Source organism: Typopeltis vanoorti, chromosome 24, assembly GCF_054136105.1.
Source record: "Typopeltis vanoorti isolate ZY-2024b chromosome 24, IOZ_Tvanoo_1.0, whole genome shotgun sequence".
Taxonomy (NCBI): domain Eukaryota; kingdom Metazoa; phylum Arthropoda; class Arachnida; order Uropygi; family Thelyphonidae; genus Typopeltis; species Typopeltis vanoorti.
In genome coordinates, this window is record NC_143572.1 from 68,973,147 (window position 1) to 68,999,485 (window position 26,339).

General features: G+C 37.7%; 1 protein-coding gene across 1 annotated transcript in view; it reads right to left on the reverse strand.

Annotated features, from left to right (window-relative positions):
• LOC150093385 (uncharacterized) overlaps positions 1-26,339 on the reverse strand; it is a 334,426-nt gene that overhangs the window by 205,211 nt on the left and 102,876 nt on the right. Inside the window, exons 7-8 of the mRNA XM_090414082.1 lie at positions 14,473-14,790; positions 6,302-6,340 (exon numbers count right to left, since the gene is read on the reverse strand). Of these exons, the coding sequence (XP_090270208.1) occupies positions 6,302-6,340; positions 14,473-14,790 (357 nt within the window). The remainder of the gene's footprint in view (positions 1-6,301; positions 6,341-14,472; positions 14,791-26,339) is intronic.

Below are 26,339 nucleotides of genomic sequence, written 5' to 3' on the forward strand. Positions count from 1 at the left end.
TATATGTGGAACTACAAGGCGGGGGGGGGGGTGATTATGAAGAGCTCAGGAGACAGCTTGCAGGTGTAGTGTAGAATGAGGAGTTAGCTGGAAAAGAGATCAATGCAGCTTGGGGGATTTTCAAAAACTATCTAGTAGATGCAATGTCTAAATGTATTCCAAGGGCGAGAAGGTTAAATAAGGTAGGTGTGAGATGGATGAATAAAGAGATTAAGCATGTGATACAGAGAAAAAGGGCATTGTGGAGGCGCCATAAGAGAAGTGGAAATAACCAATTTCATGAGATCTACAAAGACCAGGCAAGGAGGGTGACTTGGTTGGTGAGAGAAGCTAAAGAGAGGTATGAACAGCATTTAGCTAACGAAGCCAAAAAGAATCCTAGGGAGTTCTTTCGATATGTAGAGAGAGCTGTTGCAGAATGTGTGGTGGAGATACTTAATGAGCAGTTCATAAAGATCTTTCATTCTTGTGAATGCAACTTCATGGAGAGATTGAGAGCAGTTGATGATGGGGAGGAGAGACTGTAAGTGAGCAAGAGGTGTATGGGGAGTTTAGTAAACTAGATGTAATAAAGCTGTGGGACTTGATAATATATCACTGCATATTCTGAAGGAATGTGCCAGGGAGTTGACACCTGCCTTGACATATTTTTTTTAATACGAGTCTTGCACTTTGTCAAGTTCCTAAGGAGTGGAAGGAGGGCAAGATTGTGCCACTTCATAAAGGAGGTGATTGAACTCAATCATCAAACTATAGGCCTATCTGTGCGTCAGTTGTTGGAGAAGCTTGTGAGAACTAGGATCCAGAGCTGGGTTGACAACAATGGTATTATCTTTGATGAACAACATGGATTTCATAAGGGAGGTCATGTTTTAGTAATCTACTTACTTATTACAATAAAGTGACTGCTTCCTTGAACAGAGGAGAAGGATACACAGTAATATACTTGGATTTTGCAAAGGCTTTTGATAGAGTACCTCATGATAAGTTGACAGTCAAACTAGAGCAGATGGGGTTGGCTATTAGATTAGTGCATTGGATTGGAGACTGGCTATCTGACAGGTATCAACAAGTTGTGTATGGGGTGCGTTATCCAGGAAAAGGAATGTCACTAGTGGAGTGCCTCAGGGATCTGTTTTAGGGCCATTACTGTTTAACTTGTATATTAATGATATTGGCGAAGATGTGGATGGAGATATTCAGTTGTTTGCAGATGATGCAAAGTTGGGATGAACCATAAAGAATAATGAAGACGTTGTGGCCTTACAAGAAGACTTGAATAAATTGAGTGATTGGGCACGAAAATGGGGATGCGAGTTCAATGTTGCAAAATGTAAGGTTTTAAAATTTGGAAAACAAAGATGGGATGCAGAATTTATGCTTGGTGAGAATATATTGTTGGAGGTAGAGGAAATAAGAGATCAGGGGTGATAGTGGATAAGGATCTAAAATTTAGGGCACACATCGCCAAAATTGTGAAGACAACACTAAGGCTTCTGGGAATGATGTGGAGGACACTGACGTGTAGAAGTAGAGAGATTCTTGTTCCGTGTATAAGGCTTTGATTAGGCCACACATGGACTATTGTGCCCAGATTTGGTCACCTGGTTTTCAGAAGGATGAAGAGATGTTGGAAAGGGTTCAAAGGCAATCGACTAAGGTAGTTTCTGACCTCTGGAATGTCGAGTATGAGGAAAGATTGAGAAGATGTAATTGCAGAGTCTGGTGTGGGTTGTTATAGGATGAATGGTGGAGAAGTTCTACATAGAATAGTGGGAGATCAGGGGAGAACTAGAGGTCATCACTGGAAACTGTATAAAGAGGGTGTGAGTAGGGGAGCGAGAGGCAGGTTTTTTTCGTGCAGATTTGTGAATGATTGGAATGCCTTGCCTGAGAGTGTGGTGTCTGCGAGGAGTTTGTGTGTGTTTAAGACACGGTATGTGATGAGATGTGTGTGTGTGTGTGATAAAAGGACCTCCCAGATGAGTCTTTGACTCGATGAGGTCTTGGGGTAATAATAATAATAATAATATAAGCATTCATTACTACTTTCAGAATCTACTCACCTTACCGTGTCTTCCTGACCTAACTCTGTTTCCTCATCCAACTTGCATTCCTGTTCTCACATTCTACTTTTATTCACAATTAAATTAGTCAGGTCCACTCTCCTGTTCATTCACATAATCTCTTACTTACAGTGATACCTTTTTTGCATCACTCATTACACTTCCTTCTAGCAGCAACTTTTCCAAATGACTCATTCCAAAACAATTCAGATGCATTCCATTATTCTGATACAGTTCCATTCATTCCTAAAACTCATCCCACATAATCACAAACTGCACTCTTATTTCTTCACACATTCCTGCTAACATTCCATTTAAGAGATTTGCTCTCTGCCACAATTCATTATTGTCATACCTGAGCAACACACAAACTACCCTTCCTATTTTATTATTATTATTATTATTATTATTATTATTAAACAAGACCTCATGGAGTCAAAGACTCATCTAGGAGGTCCTTTTATCTCACACACATCTCATCATACCGGGTCTTAAACACATTCAAACTCCCTGCAGACACCACACTCTCAGGCAAGGCATTCCAATCATTCACAACTCTGCACGAAAAAAAACCTGCCTCTCACTCCCCTACTCACACCCTCTTTATACAGTTTCCAGGGATGACCTCTGGTTCTCCCCTGATCTCCCACTATTCGCTGTAGAACTTCTCCACCATTGATCCTATAGCAACCCCTTACCAACTTGTAGGTCTCTATCATATCTCCCCTCTTCCTTCTCTCCACTAGTCTCTGCAAATTACATCTTTTCAATCTTTCCTCATACTCGACATTCCAGAGGTAAGAAACTACCTTAGTCAGTCGCCTTTGGACCCTTTCCAACATCTCTTCATCCTTCTGAAAACCAGGTGACCAAATCTGGGCACAATAGTCCATGTGTGGCCTAATCAAAGCCTTATACAATGGAACAAGAATCTCCCTACTTCTACATGTCAGTGTCCTCCTCATCATTCCCAGAAGTCTTTGTGTTGTCTTCACAATTTTGGCGATGTGACCCCTAAATTTTAGATCCTTATCCACTATCACTCCCAGATCTCTTATTTCCTCTACTTCCAACAATATATTTTCACCAAGCATAAATTCTGCATCCCATCTTTGTTTTCCAAATTTTAAAACCTTACATTTTGCAACATTGAACTCACATCCCCATTTGCTTGCCCAATCACTCAATTTATTCAAGTCTTCTTGCAAGGCCACAACATCTTCACTACTCTTTATGGTTCGTCCCAACTTTGCATCATCTGCAAACAACTGAATATCTCCATCCAAATCTTCGCCAATATCATTAATATACAAGTTAAATAGTAATGGCCCTAAAACAGATCCCTGAGGCACTCCACTAGTGACTTTCCTTTTCCTGGATATTGCACCCCCATACACAACTTGTTGATACCTATCAGATAGCCAGTCTCCAATCCAATGCACTAATCTAATATCCAACCCCATCTGCTCTAGTTTGACTGTCAACTTATCATGAGGCACTCTATCAAAAGCTTTTGCGAAATCCAAGTATATTACTGTGTATCCTTCTCCTCTGTCCAAGGAAGCAGTCACTTTATTGTAATAAGTAAGTAGATTACTAAAACACGACCTCCCTTTAGCAAATCCATGCTGTCCATCAAAGATTATACCATTGTTGTCAACCCAACTCTGGATCCTAGTTCTCACAAGCTTCTCCAACAACTTAACCACAACACTTGACACACAGATAGGCCTATAGTTTGATGCTTGAGTTCGATCACCTCCTTTATGAAGTGGCACAATCTTGCCCTCCTTCCACTCTTTAGGGACTTGACCAAGTGCAAGACTCGTATTAAAAAAATATGTCAAGGCAGGTGTCAACTCTCTGGCACATTCCTTCAGAATACGCGGTGATATATTATCAAGTCCCACAGCCTTATTTACATCTAGTTTACTCAACTCCCCAAACACCTCTTGCTCACTTACAGTCAGTCTCTCCTCCCCATCATCAACTGCTCTTAATCTCTCCATGAAGTCACATTCACAAGATTGAAAGATCTTTATGAACTGCTCATTAAGTATCTCCACCACACATTCTGCAACAGCTGTCTTTATACCATTTCCTCCAATCAATGTCATCCTTCCATAATCATTCTTTCTTTTGCTGGCTACATATCGAAAGAACTCCCTAGGATTCTTTTTAGCTTCATTAGCTAACTGCTGTTCATACCTCTCTTTAGCTACTCTCACCAACCAAGTCACTCTCCTTGCCTGGTCTTTGTAGAACTCATGAAATTGGTTACTTCCACTTCTCTTATGCTGCCTCCACAATGCCCTTTTTCTCTGTATTGCATGCTTAATCTCTTTATTCATCCATCTCACACCTAACTTATTTAACCTTCTCACCCGTGGTATACATTTAGACATTGCATCCACTAAATATTTTTTGAAAATCCCCCAAGCTGCATTGATCTCTTTTCCAGCTAACTCCTCATTCCATGCTACACCTGCAAGCTGTCTCCTGAGCTCTTCATAATCACCCCCCTTGTAGTTCCACATATACCCTTTTTTCACAGGGGTCCTTGCACTGCTGGCAACCACCCAAGTAATCACCTCATGGTCACTTTCGCCAATTGGTGGATGATTTGATACCTCATTGATAATTACATCCTCCGATGAGATGACCAAATCCAAGACCCTTAATCCTCTTGTGCCCTCTGTTACATACTGTCTGAGGTAGTTATCCCTCAAAAACTCAAGAAACTCATTTTCTTTACTTCCAGTTGCTATCTCTTCATTCCAATCTATATTGCCATAATTAAAATCACCCATAATGATCATCCTTTTCTTATTTGCTTAGCTTATTTGACTATACATTTCACTATCACCACCATCCACATTACCAGGTCTATAACAACATCCCACCAAGTATTTGAATCCATTCACCTCTATCTCACACCATACTGCCTCAATACCACTGGCCCCATTTCCCCCTTGCATCTCTACCTTGTATGGACATAACTCTTTCTCTATCATCAATAGCACTCCCCCTCCCTTTTTACCCCTTCTATCCTCACGAAACACATCATACCTTTCCATCTCTATTCCTGTCAGGATGTCATCCTCATCTAACCATGTCTCACTTATTCCGACAATCTCTGGGTGCACAGACGCAATTAGTGCAACCATTTCATCCGCCTTGTTTCTTATACTTCTAGCATTGGTATACAAACACAACAACTCATTTCTGGATCTACAGCTAGTTCCACTGATACCACTCACTCGATGTGATCTCTCCATGCTGGACTGGGGCCATTTCCCTTTCTGCTTCTTCATTTTAGAACCCTTTGCAATTATTATTACTATTATTATTACATTACACCTCCAGGAAGTCCAAGGACTCATCGAGGGAGGGCATCTACTCTACAACTCTTCGTCTTAATACTCCACTAACCTTCATCACCTAACACCAACGCCATCTACTGCCAACTACCACTTTCACAGACAATCACAAACATCCATGCCACAGCGGGATTCGAACCCGCAGCCTTTTGGCTGGAAAGCGGATATGCTAACCACTCGGCCAACAGGCCGGCTAAATATATTACCCTTAATATTATTATGTGACATCTCTAAGGTCTCATCATGGGAGAGTACCCTAGTCCACTACACACAATCTCACCATCTACCGTACTTAATCTTCCAACTACAATAACAACAACACCACCACTACCATCAATATGCAACACCATCTACTGCCTGCTACCATCATTAGTATTTCATCTCTAAATTGTGTGTGTCGTCTTGGTCACTTTGCCTGTATTCAAGATTAAAACATAAGTTTCTGGGAGAAAAGTCCTGCTGCCTCTGTAAGATCAGCTAATTCATCTTTATATGGACTTTTTCAATTGGAGGTGAGTTAGCTGATCTCATACAGAGGTAGGAGTCCTCTTGGAAACTTGGGGTTTTTCATCCTGCATACAGGAACTGAACTCAGATCCAATTAAAGGGTGCAATGCCTCATTGTTTTACCAATTGCACAACAGAGGAACTATCGGTACATCCTGTTGTTGTTGTTGTTGTGTCCTTCCAACTTTAGCCACAAACTATTCCCGAGGTCAATAAACAGAAGTCTACATTCAACCATATATAAGCTAAACTAGTTTTTTTGTACATGTCAAGGTGAATTTTAGAAACTGGTGGGAGTTAGAATTGGAATGACAAAACAGACAAGCTTTAAATGAAAAGGTAACTTACCATTAAAGTTTGGTTGAAGATCTGTGCAGTCATTCTCCTCTTTAAAATTGAAAAAGACAAAAAAGTCATAATTAACAGCTATAACTTTTTAATTATTATAATGATATGTAAAAACTTATTCTTATTAAATTTACTCTTAGTAACTATAGTTAATTTTCAAAAACACTTCAAATATTTCAAAAATCTATTCCAGAAATTTCTATTATTTCACATAATGAAAGCTGCCTTAACTAAAATTTTTATAACACATTATAGTTATAAAAATCAAGTGGATATTAAATCCAGCATTATTTCAAAGCTGAATACAGAAACTATAAAAGTTTCATATGAAATCTGACCAGAAAGCTTACTTGAATACACTCGCCAGCATTTACGAGTTGTCCTAGCCGGACCTTATAGGAGACTTGATAGCTATGCCCAAGCGTCTGTATATTCACCACCGATTGGTCCATTTTGATAAGGTTTCACTGGTCTGACAGCTTTTCAAACTGGTTGGTTTTCATCAGAGACCAAGAAGAAACCTTAGGAGAGCAAAACTCTCAATCAATACTAAGGAACTTGAAATGGAGAGGTGTATTTTCTGTAAGCGAACTCTTGATCAGTGAGTAAAAATATTTACTAAAATAAAGAGCCAAAAAGCTTCAGCCCAGAATTGCAAAAATTATAAAAATCAAGTGGATATTAAATCCATCATTATTTCAAAGCCGAATACAGAAACTATAAAAGGTTCATATGAAATTTGACCAGAGAGCTTAAAGGGAATACATTCACTGGCATTTACGAGTTGCTCTAGCCATTTCTGCAGAATTCTATTTTATGATATACTTTTCTCAGATATCTATCTGATAGATAGATACCTGAGTTATTTTATTATTATTATTATTACCCAAGACCTCATGGAGTCAAAGACTCATCTGGGAGGTCCTTTTATCACACACACGTCTCATCATACCGTGTCTTAAACACACTCAAACTCCTTGCGGACACACTCTCAGGCAAGGCATTCCAATCATTCACAACTCTGCATGAAAAAAACCTATAAAATCCTATAAAACCCTTTAAGCAACTTAAAATGTTTCTATCAAATCCCATCTTTTTCTTCTAACAAACATCTTGTACAATCCACACATACTCAATCTGTCCTCATAAGGACATTCCACAGGCCCCTCACCATTGGTCACTCACCTCTAAATCCTTTTCACTGCTTCCTCATCTACAAGAAACCCAGGGGACCAGACCTGAGCTAAGTAATCACATTTGGGACCACCACCCCTAAATCTCTAGCTTCATCTATTTCCTGGAGCACAGTGCAATAAATATGATACATGTCTTTCCTTTAAGGTTACAAGATGGCCAGCATTCATAGTGAAGAATTTATGGAGACACAACACACATGTTAGAATAATTATTTTATTTATCATTAAGAAAGTAACATTCCACATTTCAACCTCTTTATTCAGGTCATCATCAAGAAAACATGCATATATACTGATACAAGATACATGGCACTACACTATACAAAAGTAAGACGAATTTGAACATTTGTTAATCATTTACCCTAGCCTGACCTCTGGTATGAAAAAAAAAAAAAACCGAACTACATTAAACGTTTTTTAAAGTCCTCTTGTATTAAGATTTTCTTCTGTTTGGGGATGTTCTGGATACTATATGGGTTGAAGACGGGTCTTCCAAATTCTTGGAATAATTAATTCATCATTCTTGTTCGGATGTGGATGATGTTTCAGCATTTCACAGGCGTCTTTGAATTTTCTTTCAAATCAGGTTTTGGTGCAGTGTGGGGACTTGCTGACTTTCCAGAAAATTCTGTGACATGATTGAAGTGCGTGATCCTGACAGGCCTGTTTTTTACCATAGTGCTTTACCATAGTGGAGGTATTTAATGTGGCGTTTGTGTTCATCTTTTCTACTTGGGATGGTGTGTTCTGTTTCCCTTATGCAAAGAGGGTTACAGGTACATTGAATCTTGTAAACCACTGGGTGGGCAAAATACGGAAGAGCTAAGTAAATTTCTTAATTTTGCTTGGGGGGGGGGGTTGAAGGTTTTCTTAATATTGTATTTAAGTAGTGTTCTATCTATTTTTTCCGAAATGCCCTTAATGGCATTGTAATCCTGTTTGCTTTTAACTGCATTTTTATGGACTGTTTTTTGACTGTCTTGTGAACTGTTTTTTTTTTTAATTATTGTAGCCATTTTTTACAAATGTTTGGTTAATAATTTCAAATTCTTGCTTCAGAACTTGTTCATTAGAGCAAATTGTTAGGGCTCTGTGTTTGAGGTGCTGATAACTCCTTGTTTTTGTGTTGGATGGTAGTATGAATTATTATGTATGTATTGGCTGGTGTGTGTAGCTTTGCGGTAGAATGTGAAGGAGAGTTGTTTTCGATCTCGATGTCGAATTTGATACATTTGTGTTGTTTGTTTAGGTGGCTTAGGAATGTATTTAATGATTCGTGGCTGTGGGGCCAAATACGAAGATATCATCAACATATCTGAACCACACTTTGGACATTAGACTGGCCGAATCTAAAGCTCAATGCTCAAAGTCCTCCATGTAAAAGTTAGCTATTGGGCAGAAAGTGCTAAGCCCATGGTCATACCTTCTTTTTGTAGGTAAAAATTATTTTGCCACATGAAATACCCGGGTTGGAGTACGTGGACAAAGAAGGCCATGATATCGGATGGAAATATCTTCTGTAAGAGAAGAATGGTGTCATTGATTGGGACATTAGTGAAAGGGGCAGTTATGGCAAAGCTAATAAATTTTTGTTGTTGAGAGTGATGTTTCTAATTTTGTTTGTGAAGTGTTGTGTATTTTTTTATGTAGGAGGGGGAAATGTGGCCACTAGTTTCTTGGTTAAAGAAACTTGTGGTGATAATTATGGCTGTCGATTCCTTCAACTATCAGTCATAGCGGTGTGTTTATTTTGTATAATTTTGGCAGACCATAAATTCTGGGAGAGTGGGCATAATGCAGTATTAATTTTTTTCTTTCTTTCTTCTGCCCATGCAATCACCGATTTGATTAATTCTGTTGTTTTCTTTTTTGACGAACTTTGTAGTTCACCATTTGGTATGTTTTGTGGTGAGATACCAATTGGTTAATTTTTTTTTTTTCGGGTATGCTGTCCAATCAAGGACAGTGGTAGCATTGCGTTTATCAGCTTTTGTAATAACAATGTGTTGGTTATTTTTTAGAGATTTAAGGGCCAATTTTTATACTCTGGTTAGGTTGCAACTTAGTTCTTTATTAGAGTTTAATATGCACGATGTTTCCATTCATATTTTGTCAGCTATATTGGAAGGGAGGGATTTTAGACCTCTTTCAATGTTATAAATGAAATCTAATTTGTTAACTGACCTTGGTGCAATGGAGTAGTTCAGGCCTATTTACAGAAGTGAGAGTTCTCCTTCATTAAGGTTGTAGCTGGATTTGTTGATAACCTTGCTATGATTAGCTGGTGGTTGGTTCTCCTAACTTTGCTTGTAGGTGATTGACTGCCCCTTGTATCATTGGTTTGTAATTGGCTGTTCCTCCAGGCATGGCGTCTGGATTGTCTGTTGCTTTCTTGTTGTTTTAGTACTTGAAACTTCACTATTAGTTTTTCTTTGTTCTTAAGTAACAGCTTTTAAGTAATGTATTTTTATGTTAATTAATTGGCTAGCCTTTCTAAAATGATGTAGAGACAGCAATTTGATGATTAACTTGAATTAAGCTAATAAAGAAGTTTACTTCTGCCAAAGTGCTCCATATTTATGCCTGTTTGGAAAAAGCTTTGTTGAGAGAACAAATTCATGAGGCCAGAAAAATTCAGCAGTTACCCAAGTCAATGTTTTTACAACAAAAATTAGAGCTATCGAGCTACAAAAATCCTGATATTTGGGATATTCTGGAGAGGATTGCAGACACTTGGCAAGCACATGTTACTTAAAAACAAAGAAAAACTAATAGCGAACCTAACCAAAGCAGAAAAACTGGCCTGTAAATCTTTAAAAAATAGCTGAGACATCATTATTACAAAAGTGGATAAAGGCAATGCTACTGTTGCCCTTGATTAGACAGCATATCTGAAAAAAAATGAACCAATTGGTATCTGACCACAACACATACCAAATGGTGAACTACAATAAAAGCCATGAAATATTAAATATATTCCTAAGCCACCTGAACAAACAACACAAACATATCCAATTCGACATCAAGATCAAAAACAATAACTCTCTTTCTTTTCTAGACACATTTGTCACATGTCTTCCCTTAGGCAGCCTCCCCTTCACAGTTTACAGCAAACCTACACACAGGGCAATACATACATAAAAATTCATACCACCATCAATACAAAAAACTAGGGATCATCAGCACCTTCAAACAGAGATCCCTAGCAAATGGCTCCAATGAACAAGCTCTGAACCAAGAATCTGAAATTATTAACCATACATTTGTAAAAAAATGGCTACAATAAAAAAACATTATTATTAGACAGCATACCTGAAAAAAATGAACCAATTGGTATCTGACCACAACACATACCAAATGGTGAACTACAATAAAAGCTATGAAATATTAAATATATTCCTAAGCCACCCGAACAAACAACACAAACATATCCAATTTGACATTGAGATCAAAAACAATAACTCTCTTTTCTAGACACATTTGTCACATGTCTTCCCTCAGGCAGCCTCCCCTTCACAGTTTACAGCAAACCTACACAATACATACATAAAAATTCATACCACCATCAACACAAAAAACTAGGGGTCATCAGCACCTTCAAACAGAGATCCCTAGCAAATGGCTCCAATGAAAAAGCTCTGAACCAAGAATCTGAAATTATTAACCATACATTTGTAAAAAAATGGCTACAATAAAAAAACAGTTCACAAGATCATCCATAAAAATGCAACTAAAAGCAAAAAAGATTACAATGCCATAGCCATACCATACATTAGGGGCATTTTGTAAAAAAATAAATAGAGCACTACATAAATACAATATTAAGACAACCTTCAGTCCCCAGCAAAATTACGAAATTTACTTAGCTCTTCCAAAGATCCTTTTCCATAATTTGGCCACCCAGGGGTTTACAAGATTCAATGTATCTTGTAATCTACCTTACATATGGAAAACAGGATGCACCATCCCAATTAGAAAAGATGAACACAAACGGCATATTAAATACCTCCAGTATGGTAAAACAGGCCTGTCAGATCGTGCACTCCAATCATGTCACAGAACTGACTAGAAAGGCATCAAGTCTCTACACTGCACCAAAACCTGGTTTGAAAGAAAATTCAAAGCAGCCTGTGAAATGCTGAAACATCATCCACATCCGAACAAGAATGATGGATTAATTATTCCAAGAATTTGGAGGACCCATCTTCAACCCCGAACATCCCCAAACAGAAGAAAATCTTAATACAAGAGGATTTTAAAAATTGTTTAATGCAGTTCTGTTTTTTTTTTTTTTTTTTTTTTTTCACACCAGAAGTCAGGCTAGGGTAAATGATTAACAAACATTTAGATTCATCTTACTTTTGTATAGTGTAGTGTCATGTATCTTATATCAGTATATATGTATGTTTTCTTGATGATGATGAACTGAATACAGAGGTCGAAACGTCAAATGTTACTTTCTTAACAATAAATATAGTAATTATTCTAACATTCGTTGTGTTTCCATAAATTCTTCACTATGAATATGATACATGGCTTGTAATCTATTTTTCCCAAAATGCATAACTTCACATTTCTCCACATTAGACTAATACCATTATCTTTTGCCCATACTGACAGTCTATTTAAATCATCCTTCAAGCTCTCCACATTGCCTTGATTAACTATTCCCTACTTAATTTCGCATGATTGGCAAACAACTAAATATTTCCTTTCAGGTTATTATATCATTTATGTACAAATTAAACAGCAATGGTCTCAGCACTGAACCTTGCAACACACCAGTAGTCACCTATCTTCGTCTCAATTCTGCTCCTCCATATACCATTTTTCATATCTGTCCAGCAGCCACCCTCTTATCCACTTAATCAGTGTCATGTCCATCCCCATTTGTTCTAATTTGCATAACAGTGTTCCATGTGGTATTCTGTCAAATTCCTTTGCAAAATCCAGCAAAGTTTTTGTTTAGCTATTTCCTTTATCCCACTCAGCTGTTATTCTATTATAAAAAGTTATTAAATTAGTAAGGCATGATTGACCCTTCACAAAATCATGTTGACCCTCATACAGTATTATATTTTTATCTACCCATTCTTCAATTCTCTTTTTGACCAATTTTTCTAGTACTTTTACCACCACAACTAAGATATTGATTGGTCTATAATTTGCTTCTGCAGTCTTAGTACCTCGCTTATGCAAAGAAATTATTTTGCCCTCTTTCCACTTCCTTGGAGCTCTACGACAGTTGAGATTTTAATTAAAGCACCTAGTCAAAGGCATTGCCAGTTCCCTTGCACATTCTTATAAAAACCCTAGATGATATTCCATCTAATCCCACAGCTGTATTTACATTGAGATTCTGCAATATCCTAAGAACCTGCAATTCATCCACCTTTGTTCCCACATTAGTGTCTGTCACATATGTTATAGCAGTAACCTTACTTGGAAGACATACCATTGGAAATTGGTCACTCAGTAACTCAACTATTTTATCAGCTTCTCTCATCTTGTCATCATCAGAAATGATTAAGGTTATTCTTCCATAGTCATTATCTCCATACTTATCATGTACTGAAAGAACTCTGAGATTTCTTTTAGCCTGCTAGGCTAGATCCTTCTCATAATCTGATTTTGCCTTCCTTGTCATGCTGGTCATCTTTCTTGCCTGAGCCTTGTACTTCTTATGAATTTTCTGGTCTTTCCTTTCCTCTTTATATACCTTCCACAACATTTTCTTCTCCTGCAGCTCATGCTTAATGATATTACTCATCCATCTAACTCCTATCTGATTAACCCTCGTTACCTTAGATATACAATTTAATACAACTTCTTCTAGATGACCCTTAACTATATCCCATGCACTACTAACATCCTTATCCTGCAGTGTTTTATGCCATGGTACAGATTTAAGCTTTTTCATCTATAAATAAACATATCTCTGAACATCAAGACCACATCTGTCTTATCAAACCTCATAAATCTGGCCTTGCACAACATGGATCTGAAAACGTTAATCACAGGATCCAATTGCAAAACATTAAACTATTACCTAGATCCATATATAAACATGAATGTTTATATAAAGAAATGCTAAAGCCTTATGTTATAGACTTAATCTTAATCGAAACGACTGTCTCACTGTTCCAAAAGTCTGGAAAGTTATTATCCTCAAGTGTATAAATAAATTTATCCATTATATTTTAATTTAATTTTTACAGCCCAATTAGGTTTAATTCATAAATGCGTGACTGTATAGAGGGATTCCAATTTAAGCATGTGTTGTGCTAATGTTTTTTTTTTTTTTTTTTTTGAATTTAGTTTGTATTGTTGTTTGATGATTGTACTGATAATGTTTATATATTAAGAAGTTATCTATATGTTATTTTATTATTTTACTACATGTTATTTATATATATAATTTTAAACTTAACCTGTAGAAATAAAGATGTTATGGTTCCAATGTATAAGGTTTTGATTAGGTCTAGTATGGATTATTGTGCACAGATTTCTATTCACTGGGTTTTCGTGGTGATGTTGGAAAGGGGCAAGAGAAGAAAGATTAAGTTTTCAACTGGTCTTTGCTATGAGGGATATGAGAACAAATTGAGGGAATGCAGTTTGCAAAGGTGAGGAGGAAGGGAGAGGATAAGACTGAGATATTTAAGTTGGTAAAGGGTTGTTACCAGGTTAAATGGGAATGAAATTTTTTGAGAATGGGAGAAGTGGGTAGAACAAGGGGACATACTTGGAAGTTGTATAAGGAGGGTGTGAGCAGGTTCTTTTCATGGAGAGTGGTTGGTGAGTGGAATACATTGCCTGACATTGTGGTGATGACAGATACATTGAAGGAGTTTAAAGCATAGTTTAATGGGAGTCAAAAGACTCCCATGATGATTCTTTTGACTCCATGGAGGTCTGCTGTTAATAATAATAATAATAAATAATAAATAAAATGAAATCAATAAATGTACTTACCAAAAATGGTATCAAATAGATCACTTGGGGGTTGGAGCAAAATAGTGTTGAGAGCATTATTTAAAGAACGCTCTACATTTGGATTTAAGGGTCCTTGCTTCTTAAACTTGATATACATATACAAACGAGCATAATTAGTGGCTTCCTCTTTCAATGTCTCCCTTAAGTTATCAATGTTTCTTCTTCGACTGCAAACCGAACCATCTTGAACTTCTGGAATACCTCCTTGGTTTAAGTAATACATTTGCAATAACTGGCTTAGCTTCAGTTTGTTGTTGTTTAACTTAATCTTTCGAATGTGTCTTCCTAAGACAAGTCCTGTTAAAAAAAACAAAAACAAAATATTTGTTTTGAGGTGTTCCATTTCATTCTGTAATAGCATATTATGATTATAATTATTATTTCAGATTATGAAACCAAATTAAATTGTTATTAAAATGTTATGAAATCTTCGACTGTTTAAGAATAATACTGAAAATATATTATTCTTATTGAAAACAACAATGTGAGATGCGGTGTTTGTTCAATGTATACATTGCAAAAAAAAGTGAAGAGGACACATAAAACATTTCCAACAGAAATCCTGAGAAGAATTCCTATGAGGAATGCTCTGTCTTTGAGTGTAAAAAATGTAAATTGTATTAAAAGAAGACCAATGAACAGGGATTGAAGTAAATATCCAAAGAATGAATCCTTTTTTATCTTCAGACAATTATTCCAGAGTGGAACAATTTTTTTTTTGAAATATATTTCTATCCTACAAAACCAATTAATGTTTAGGTTCCAGGATATCTGTCTTTGAGGATTTAGTCCAGAGAAGCAATCCCCCCCCCCCCCTGTAAATTGTTTTGGTTCGATTTTGATGGTTCAAAAAAATTTCACCCTCAGAAAATAATGCTTTGTCTGAAAGACACTCTCTCTCTCTCTCTCTCTCTCTCTCTCTCTCTCTCTCACACACACACACACACACACACACACACACACACACACACACACACACACACACACACACACACACACACACACATTGCTTGGAAAGAAGTCAACAGACATCTCAAAGGCAAGGTACATTGTGCCATGTAACAAGCCAAGTGTTGGTAGCCAGTATAAATTGCACACAAATATGATGTTCCCAAGTGCTGTGTTGGGGTGAAATGGCTGTAAGAAAGGAACTGACAGAGTTTGAAAGAGGCATTGTGATAGGATGTTATGTTGCAGGCCTATCTGTTCAGCAAACTGTTGACAAATTGGATCATCCCAGGTCAACAATCAGTGATACCATACTGAAAAGGAAGTGCGGGGAGTCAATTGTAAGTACTACCCATAGTGGATAACCCACCACACTCACTGAACTTGACCTAGGTTGCTACAAAGGATAATATGTAAAAACCACTATTTGACGACATGTTGAATGCAGAGTTCAGGGCATTGACTGGAACATGAATTTGCACAAAAACATTCAGAACCAAGACTCACAACATGGATTTCCATAGTAAGATCACAATATCACAAATCACACTAAACCTTCTACCAAGCAGATAGACACATGTAGATCTGGCAAGTTCCCTGGTGAAAGTCTCTTACCAGAGTACATAACTCCAAATATGAAATTTGGAGGTGGCATTGTGATATATGGTTCTGTTTTGGGCTAGGACTTCAGTTTGTGGTATTATGAACAATGAACTCTGGGAGACATCTGAACATTATGGACAATGCAATACTTCTTACTTTGTAGGAAGTATTGCACTGTCCATAATTCTGAATTGTCCATAGTGTTCCTATGGAACTAACCATTGTATCATAAGGCTGCTGTTGTAAACTGCATTGTTTGTGGACACAAACATTGCCACACTTGACAATGCACAGAGCACTGATCTCGACCCTACTGAACATCTGTGGGATGAACTAGAGTATCAGGTGAAGTCAAGGGATGTCTTCACCACAACAGTATTGATCACTATCATAAGCTTGTGGAAAGTATGCCCCATAGGATTGCTACAATCATCACAGCCAAAAGAGGTCCTATATCTTATTAAGGTTGGTGCCACGGCTGTTTGTTCCTCACAATATGGTATCTATTGACTTCTTTCCAAGCAGCATATATTATTATTATTATTACCCCAAGACCTCATGGAGTAAAAGACTCCTCTGGGATTTCCTTTTATCACACACACACACATAGCTCATCATACCGTGCCTTGAACACATTCAAACACTTTGCAGACACCACACTCTCAGGCAAGGCATTCCAATCATTCTCAACTCTGCATGAAAAAAACCTGCCTCTCACTCCCCTACTCACACCCTCTTTATACAGTTTCTAGGGATGACCTCTGGTTCTCCCCCGATCTCCCACTATTTTCTGTAGAACTTCTCCAGCATTGATCCTATAACAACCCCTTACCAAATTGTAGGTCTCTATCATATCTTCCCTCTTCCTCCTGTCCACCAGACTGCAAATTATATATTCTCAATCTTTCCTCATACTCGACATTCCAGAGTTCAGAAACCACCTTAGTCATACCCCTTTGGACCCTTTCCAACATCTCTTCATCTTTCTGAAAACCAGCTGACCAAATCTGGGCACAATAGTCCATGTGTGGGCTAATCAAGCCTTATACAACGGAACAAGAATCTCCCTACTTCTACAAGTCAGTGTCCTCTGCATCATTCCCAGAAGCCTTTGTATTGTCTTCACAATTTTGGCTATGTGTCCCCTAAATGTCAGATCCTTATCCACTATCACCCCCAGATCTCTTATTTCTTCCACCTCCAACAATATATCCTCACCAACCATAAATTCTGCATCTCACCTTTGTTTTTCAAATTTTAAAACCTTACATTTTGCAACATTGAACTCGCATCTCCATTTTCGTGCCCAATCACTCAATTTATTCAAATCTTCTTGCAAGGCCACAACATCTTCACTACTCTTCAAGGTTCCTCCCAACTTTGCATTATCTGCAAACAACTGAATATCTCCATCCAAATCTTTACCTATATCATTGATATACAAGTTAAACAGTAATGGCCCCAAAACAGACCCCTGAGGCACTCCACTAGTGACTTTCCTTTTCCTGGATATCGCTAGCTCATACACAACTTGTTGATACCTATCAGATAGCTAGTCTCCAATCCAATGCACTAATCTAATATCCAACCCCATCTGCTCTAGTTGGACTATCAATTTATCATGAGGTACTCTATCAAAAGCCTTTGCAAAAATTTAAGTATATTACTGTGTATCCTTCTCCTCTGTCCAAGGAAGCAGTCACTTTATTGTAATAAGTAAGTAGATTACTAAAACATGACCACATGACCTCTCTTTAGCAAATCCATGCTGTCTATCAAAGATAATACCATTGTTGTCAACCCAACTCTGGATCCTAGTTCTCACAAGCTTCTCCAACAACTTAACCACAATACCTGACACACAGATAGGCCTATAGTTTTATGCTTGAGTTCGATCACCTCCGTTATGAAGCGGCGCAATCTTGCCCTCCTTCCACTCCTTAGGGACTTGACCGAGTGCAAGACTCGTATTAAAAAAATATGTCAAGACAGGTGTCAACTCCCTGGCACATTCCTTCAGAATACATGGCGATATATAATCAAGTCCCACAGCCTTATTAACATCTAGTTTACTCAACTCCCCATACACCTCTTGCTCACTTTCAGTCAGTCTCTCCTCCCCATCATCTGTAGCTCTCAATCTCTCCATGAAGTCACATTCATAAGATTGAAAGACCTTTATGAATTGCTCATCTCCACCACACATTCTGCAACAGCTGCCTTTATACCATTTTCTCCTATCAATATCATCCTTCCATAATCACTTTTTCTTTTGCTGGCTACATATTCTTACTATTATTATATTCATCGTAATTCATTTTATTATTTCATTATTCCTTTGCTTTTCTCTTTTATTATTGGGCGGTTTTCTACTACTCTTTGGTGGCACGCGTTATGGCTCATCGCCACCTTGGCTGTGTGTATACTCCTGTCATATGTCGCTTCATCGATCAGACAAAAGTCTCAATCTCCTCCATCCTACAAGTGGACCTCTCCTCTATCTATTTCTGATTATGACCTTAATACTGTAATAAAGTTGAAATTTTGAGTAACCATATACTTCTCATATCGGGGCATTAATCATCCTATTCATCCTCCTCCCCCTTGAAAACAGACCTTGTGCGCCTACTCATCCACTACACATTTAATAACAAAAGTTAAAAATTTCACAACTGCTCTTGTGTAAGATCTTAAAAAAACAAATCAAACATTGAAACTTCAGCTCTTACTAATGAGAACATGGATCAGAAGAGAGTCCGATCTAGTAAAAATACTCAAGTTGAATCAGCATTAAAAATTTGGCTTAGTAATGTTTGTGAAAAGAATGTTTCAATTAATGGGCCTTTGATGCATCAAAAAGCACAACTTGCAAAAATAATGGGCAAAGAAAATTTCACTGCAACTGATGGATGGTTTAACAGGTGGGAAAAGCAAGAGAATATTGTGTACAAGCGTATTCATGGTGAAGAAAAATGTGCTCATTTTTTATCAGCTGATGCATGGATTAACACCGAGTAGCCAAAAATTATTGCTAAATATTCTCCCGAGGATATTTACAATGCAGATGAAACAGGACTCTATTTTTGTGCAATGCCCGAGCATGCTTATTTGTTTAAAAATGAAAGTACAGTAAATCCTCGATTTTATGGACCTCAATTTAACGGACTTCGGATTTAACAGACAAAATTTCCAGTCCGTATGTCACATGTGAAGATTAACATCCTGTTAAATTTAAAATGCTTTCAACCAAGATTTGCTTATAATTAAATTAACAGGTTTTTTTTGTTATTAATGTTTTGCTATTTTTAACAAATTTTGGTGAATAGGCCATTATATGTTGGAAAAACACTGTAGTAATTTAGCCGACATAAATGAGTCACCACTCATAAAACATGTTCAGTGAATGAATAGCACGTGATCACATCAATCATGCTGTAATTGGTTCTTTTGTCAAGTGGCGTGACTTTCTGCGGCAGTTTTAATGCGTGCCGGCCAATGCATTCAGAAAATCTACTTTATTATATAACGGACTTCCGGATTTAATGGACATCCCCTCGCTTGAATTAGTCCGATATATCAAGGTTTTACTATACTAAAGGATTTAAATCTTCAAAAGAGCGAGTGACAATTCTTTATTGTGCTAATATGAAAGGTGAGAAAGAGAGCTTCTAGTGATTGGAAAAAGTAAAAATCCTCAGTGTTTTAAAGGTATCAAAAGTTTGTCTGTTGACTACTGTTCTAGTGTAAATGCTTGGATGACTAATGACATTTTCAAGAACTGGTTAGATAAATGAGATCTTAAATTAAAGTGAAAAATTGTCTTGTTAGTAGACAACTGCAAACAATTTATCGTTAAAGAACATCAATGTAATTTTCTTGCCTTCGAACACTACATTGTTAATTCAACCATGTGACCAAGGTATCATATGAGTTTTTAAAGCTTATTATTGCAGGGAGGAAGTTCATACAAGAATTATGCTGAACTTGATTATATAAAAGACCAATCTGATGCAAGTGCAATTGCAAAAAAGATTTCCCTTCTTGATGCATTGCATTTGGTAGCAATGTCATGGAAGCAGGTCTCAGAGAAGACTATTGAAAACTGCTTCCAAAAAGATGGATTTTTTAAAGAAACTCTGAAACTTCTTCTTCTAAAGAATTTGAATATTTTACAAGTTATTAATTAAAACACCAGATGGTATGTCAAAAGAAGAATTTGAAAATTGGTTAGATGCTGATAACAACGTTGAAGTGGTGGCTACAATGGCAGTGTCAGAAATATGTCAAACTGCTTCTGATGAGAACTTTAAACTAATAGAAGAAAGCGAACCTAATACAAGTAGAGAAGAACAAATTTTAGAAGCTCCTCCAACAATGCCTAGATGCAAGAAGCTGTACGAATACTTCGATGTGGTGTGCAACATAAAGCGACAAACTTTGAAATACATTATGAGTATGAGCAATTTATTCATGAACTACTATTATTATTATTACGGACAACTCCAAGGAGTCGACAGACTCATCGAGGGAGGCCCTAACATCATGTCAAGAACAACTATTCGACATTCACACAGTATCTATCATACCTCGCCTTGAACTCATGCACGGTCACAGCACCCACAACAGACTCTGGCAGCTTATTCCACTCATTCACCACTCTCCAAGTAAAAAACCTAGCTCTAACACCCCTGCTAACTACATTCTTGCCCAGCTTCCATGTATGGCCCTAGTCCTTCCACCACCAGTCCTGTTCTCAAAAATATCTCCTGGATTAATCTTATAGAAACCCTTCAGTAATTTGAATGTCTCAATCATATCACCCCTTTTCTGCCTATCGACCAATTTTTGCAACCCACAAATCTTCAACCTGTTCTCATAAGGTTCATTCCACAGACCTGCTATCATCTTGGTTACTCGTCTCTGGATCCTCTCCACCTCCTCCCCATCAAGACGAAACCCTAGCATCCATATCTGGGCACAGAAGTCTAGATGGGGTCTTATCAACGCTCAATACAGAGGAACAATAACTTGTTTGTCTCTGCTTGTTAAAGTATTTTTCAGAAGCCAAGTGATTTGATGAGCTGATTTAGCCACTTTTGCAATGTTCCCCCTAAACTTCAATTCCTTATCCACCAACACCCCCAAATCCCTGGCCTCATCAATCTCCTGGAGTACAGTTCCACCAATGTGATATACTGCTGCTAATCTTTTCACCCCAAAATGCATAACCTTACACTTTGCCACATTAAATTGACATCCATTTTCCCTAGCAAAGTCCTCCAAACTATCCAAATCATCCTGCAAAATTCTGACATCCTGTGCACTCACAATTGCTCTACCCAACTTTGCATCATCAGCAAACAAGTGAACACTTCCTCTCAGATCCTTTCCTATATCATTGATGAACAAATCGAATAGTAGTGGTCCAAGAACTGAACCTTGCGGCACACCACTAGTCACAAGCTGTCTTTTGGACTCAACTCCTGAATAAACCACTCTCTGGTATCTCTCCACCCTCCTATCCATCCCCATCTGCTCCAGATGGGGATGGATATAGATTTTTTTTTTTTTTTTTTTTTTTACTGATTAGAATTCCATGTGGTATCCTGTCAAAGGCCTTGGCAAGGTCCAGTAGAATCACTGTAAACCCATTACCCTTATCCAGTTCAGCCATCACTGTGTTATAAAATGTGAGCAAGTTACTGAGGCATGATCTACCTTTACAAAACCATGTTGTCCCCCATACAATATTCCAATTTTCATCTATCCAATCCTGTATTCTTTTCTTGACTAATTTCTCCAAGACCTTGACAACGATTCCTGATATGCTAATCGGTCGGTAATTTACAACAGCAGTCTTGGAACTTCCTTTATGCAGTGGAACTAGTTCCCCTTCCTTCCACCCCCTCGGGACTAACCCAGATCCAAGACTCAAATTAAACAAAATGGTCAAGGGTGCTGACAATTCTTTAGCCGCTTCATATACGACACGAGCTGGTATACCATCCAATCCCACAGATGTATTGACATTGAGGTTTGCAATAGACTACTCACCTCCACTTCATTCACCACAATTCCTGTATAATCTATTGGTTCATTCATTTCTGCAATGTTACCACCTGGATGATATATTCTTGCAAAGTGCTCACTCGGTAACTCAACTATATCAATTGAATCGGTTACCTCCCTACCATTGGCATTCTTTAAAATCATTCTGCCATATACATTTTTTCTTTTACTTGCAACATATCGAAAAAACTGTTTAGGATTCTCTTTAGCCTGCATGGCCAATGTTCTTTCATAATCCTTTTTTGCTTTTCTTACCACACTCATTACCATTCTGGCCTGCGCTTTATACTGTTCATGTGCCTGCCGGTGACCAGCAGACACATGAACTATGTTCAAAGAAACGACAGATAACATTAGATAAGTTTTTAAAATAAATTTTGTGTTGTTGCTTATTAAAAAGTTGTTTATAACAATAAATTAAATTAAATAATGTTCATAACAATAAACTGAAATAAATGATGCAATTTCTTATATCCTAGCTTAATGTTATCAGTCAGTTATTATTGTTATCGAAAAGCGACTGTCCCAAAGTGATCATAATAAGTGCCATCTACTGTACCATCAATAACGATTAACCATGAAAGGTTACTAAAATAAAAGATTTATCTGAATAACACGTGCAGTACTGTTTCAATGGACAACACTTCGCCTTCTAGGTTTAGATCAAATTTAGCTAACTGGAGGATACCTCTAGTTAGACAGTAAGAAATGTGGAGACCGAAGCTTGTTTCTCACTTTTTCACGGTACACTCTGTTTGGTTTAAACTGCAAACAAACATGATGGCGCATTATCAAAAGTGATGCCAACTGAGGAAATGCCCAGTTAAACAAGGATCCTGCTACTGGAATAACCTCAAATGCAACAAAACTAAAACAGGTCCCATAAATATCAGAAAAAGTGGAGCTAGCAGAGGAACTAAAGAAATACTATGTTCATATGACTGGTGTTAATGAGGTAAAATAGACTAAAACAGGCAAGATACTTTTAAAGGATAAGTATAAGGTGCTATATTCATGCAAGAGTGATCAGGATAAGGAAGGAGTAGCTATTCTGTTTTATCTATCTATCTATTTGTGCCTAAGGTGCTCAAGTATATCTTGTAGTAAAGAAGTAGGAAGTACAAGGGTGTGCTGAAAAGTTGTGATAATCACTATGAAGGAATTGAGGTAAAACCATGTAACTTACACATTATTCTACATATTCCTCATGTAGAATATACATATACACTCATATACACTTGTTATGATGCTGCATCATTTAGAAATCATTTGCTTTCCCTTGTCGCACAAACCAGTCCTCAGCTAAAGATATGATTTATCATCTGTGGTAAATTTTGTTCCTTTCAAGCATTTCTTTAAATTTGGGAATAGGATATAGTCAGCTGGAGCCAGGTCAGGCAAATAGGGTGGGTGAGGCAGATACTGAGGGCCCATGTTGTGCATTGTCTGCTGGGTTTCATGAGAAGTGTGAGCAGGTGCATTGTTCTGCAAAAGCAACAAGCCTTTGCTCAGTTTCCCATGGCATTTTACCTTCAACTTCCTTCAATTTCTTCAGAACTGTTGAACAAACTACTGCTGTAACAGTTTCACCTTTTTTGAGGCACTAGGTAAGGATTACACCATCCATATCCCAAACGACAATGGAAAAAAACCTTCCCTGTTGACTTTTGGATTTGGGTCTCCACTCCATTGACTGTTGTTTCATTCTGGGTCATAGTAATGAAGCAATATTCCATCAACAGTCACAATATGAATAAGCAGAAAGGGAAATGGCCCCAGTCGAGCATGGAGAGATCACATCGAGTGAGTGGCATCAGTGGAACTAGCTGTAGATCCAGAAATGAGCTGTTGTGTTTGTATACAAATACTAGAAGTATAAGAAACAAGGCAGATGAAAAGGTTGCATTAATTGCATCTGTTCACCCAAAGATTGTCAGAATAAGTGAGACATGGTTGGAAGAGGACAACATCCTGACAGGAATAGAGAAGGAAGGATATGATCTGTTTCGTGAGGATAGAAGGAATAAAAAGGGAGGTGGAAACACTATTAATGATAGAGAAAAAGTTATGTCCATACAGAGTAGAGATGCAAGAGGGAAATAGTGCCAGTGGTTTTGAGGCAGTATGGTGTGAGATAGAGGAATGGAATCAAATACTTTGTGGGATGATGTTATAGACCAGGCAATGTGGATGGTGGTGATAATGAAATGTATAATCAAATTAGTCAAGTAAATAAGAAAAGGGTGATTATAATAGGCGATTTTTAATTATGGCAATATAGACTGGAATGATGAGATAGCAACTGGAAGTAAAGAAAATGAGTTTCTTGAGTTTTTGAGGGATAACTACCTCAGATGGTATGTAACAGAGGGCACACGAGGACTGAGGGTCTTGGATTTGGTCATCTCATCAAAGGATGTAATTATAAATGAGGTGTCAAATCATCCACCAATTGGTGAGATTGAACATGAGGTGATTACCAGCAGTGTAAGGACCTCAGTGAGAAAAGGGTATATGTGGAAATACAAGGGGGGTGATTATGAAGAGCTCAGGAGACAGCTTGTGGGTGTAGCATGGAATGAGGAGTTAACTGGAAAAGAGATCAATGCAGCTTAGGGGATTTTCAAAAAATATTTAGTAGATGAAATGTCTAAATGTATACCATGGGTGAGAAGGTTAAATAAGGTAGGTGTGAGATGGATACATGCGATACAGAGAAAGAGGGGGCATTGTTGAGGCAGCATAAGAGAAGTGGAAATAACCAATTCCATGAGGTCTACAAAGACCAGGCAAGGAAGGTGACTTGGTTGGTGAGGATAGCTAAAGAGATGTATGAACAGCAGTTAGCTAATGAAGCCTAAGGAGTTCTTTAGATATGTAGCCATCAAAAGAAAGAATGATTATGGAAGGATGACAATGATGGGAGAAAATGGTATAAAGACAGCTGTTGCAGAATGTGTGGTGGAGATACTTAATGAGCAATTCATAAAGGACTTTCAATCTTGTGAATATGACTTCATGGAAAGATTGAAAGCTGTGGATGATGGGGAGGAGAGACTGACTGTAAGTGAGCAAGAGGTGTATGGGGAGTTGAGTAAACTAGATGTTAATAAGGCTGTGGAACTTGTTAATATATCACCACGTATTCTGAAGGAATGTGCCAGGGAGTTGACACCTGTCTTGACATATTTTTATAATATGAGTCTTGCACTCAGTCAAGTCCCTAAGGAATGGAAGGAGGGCAAGATTGCGCCACTTCATAAAGGAGGTGATCGAACTCAAGCATAAAACTATAGGCCTATCTGTGTGTCAGGTGTTGTGGTTAAGTTGTTAGAGAAGCTTGTGAGAACTAGGATCCAGAGTTGGGTTGACAACAATGGTATTATCGTTGATGGACAGCATGGATTTGCTAAAGGGAGGTCATGTCTACTTATTTATTACATTGCTTCCTTAGACAGAGGAGAAGGATACACAGTAATATACTTAGATTTCGCAAAGGCATTTGATTGAGTACCTCACGATAAACTGATAGTCAAAACAGAGCAGATGGGGTTGGATATTAGATTAGTGCATTGGATTGGAGACAGGCTATCTGATAGATATCAACAAGTTGTGTATGGGGGTGCGATATGCAGGAAAAGGAAAGTCACTAGTGAAGTGCCTCAGGGGTCTGTTTTGGGGCCATTACTGTTTAACTTGTATATTAATGATATAGGTGAAGATTTTGGATGGAGATATTCAGTTGTTTGCAGATGATGCAAAGTTGGGATGAACCATGAAGAGTAGTGAAGATGTTGTGGTCTAACAAGAAGACTTGAATAAATTGAGTGATTGGGCACGAAAATGGAGATGTGAGTTCAATGTTGCAAAATGTAAGGTTTCAAAATTTGGAAAACAAAGATGGGATGCAGAATTTATGGTTGGTGAGGATATATTGTTGGAGGTGGAAGAAATAAGAGATCTGGGGGTGATAGTGGATAAGGATCTGAAATTTAGGGGACACACAGCCAAAATTGTGAAGACAACACTAAGGCTTCTGGGAATGATGCAGAGGACACTGACGTGTAGAAGTAGAGAGATTCTTGTTCCATTGAATAAGGCTTTGATTACGCCACACATGGACTATTGTGCCCAGATTTGGTCACCTGGTTTTCAGAAGGATGAAAAGATGTTGGAAAGAGCCCAAAGGCAATTGACTAAGATAGTTTCTTACCTCTAGAATGTTG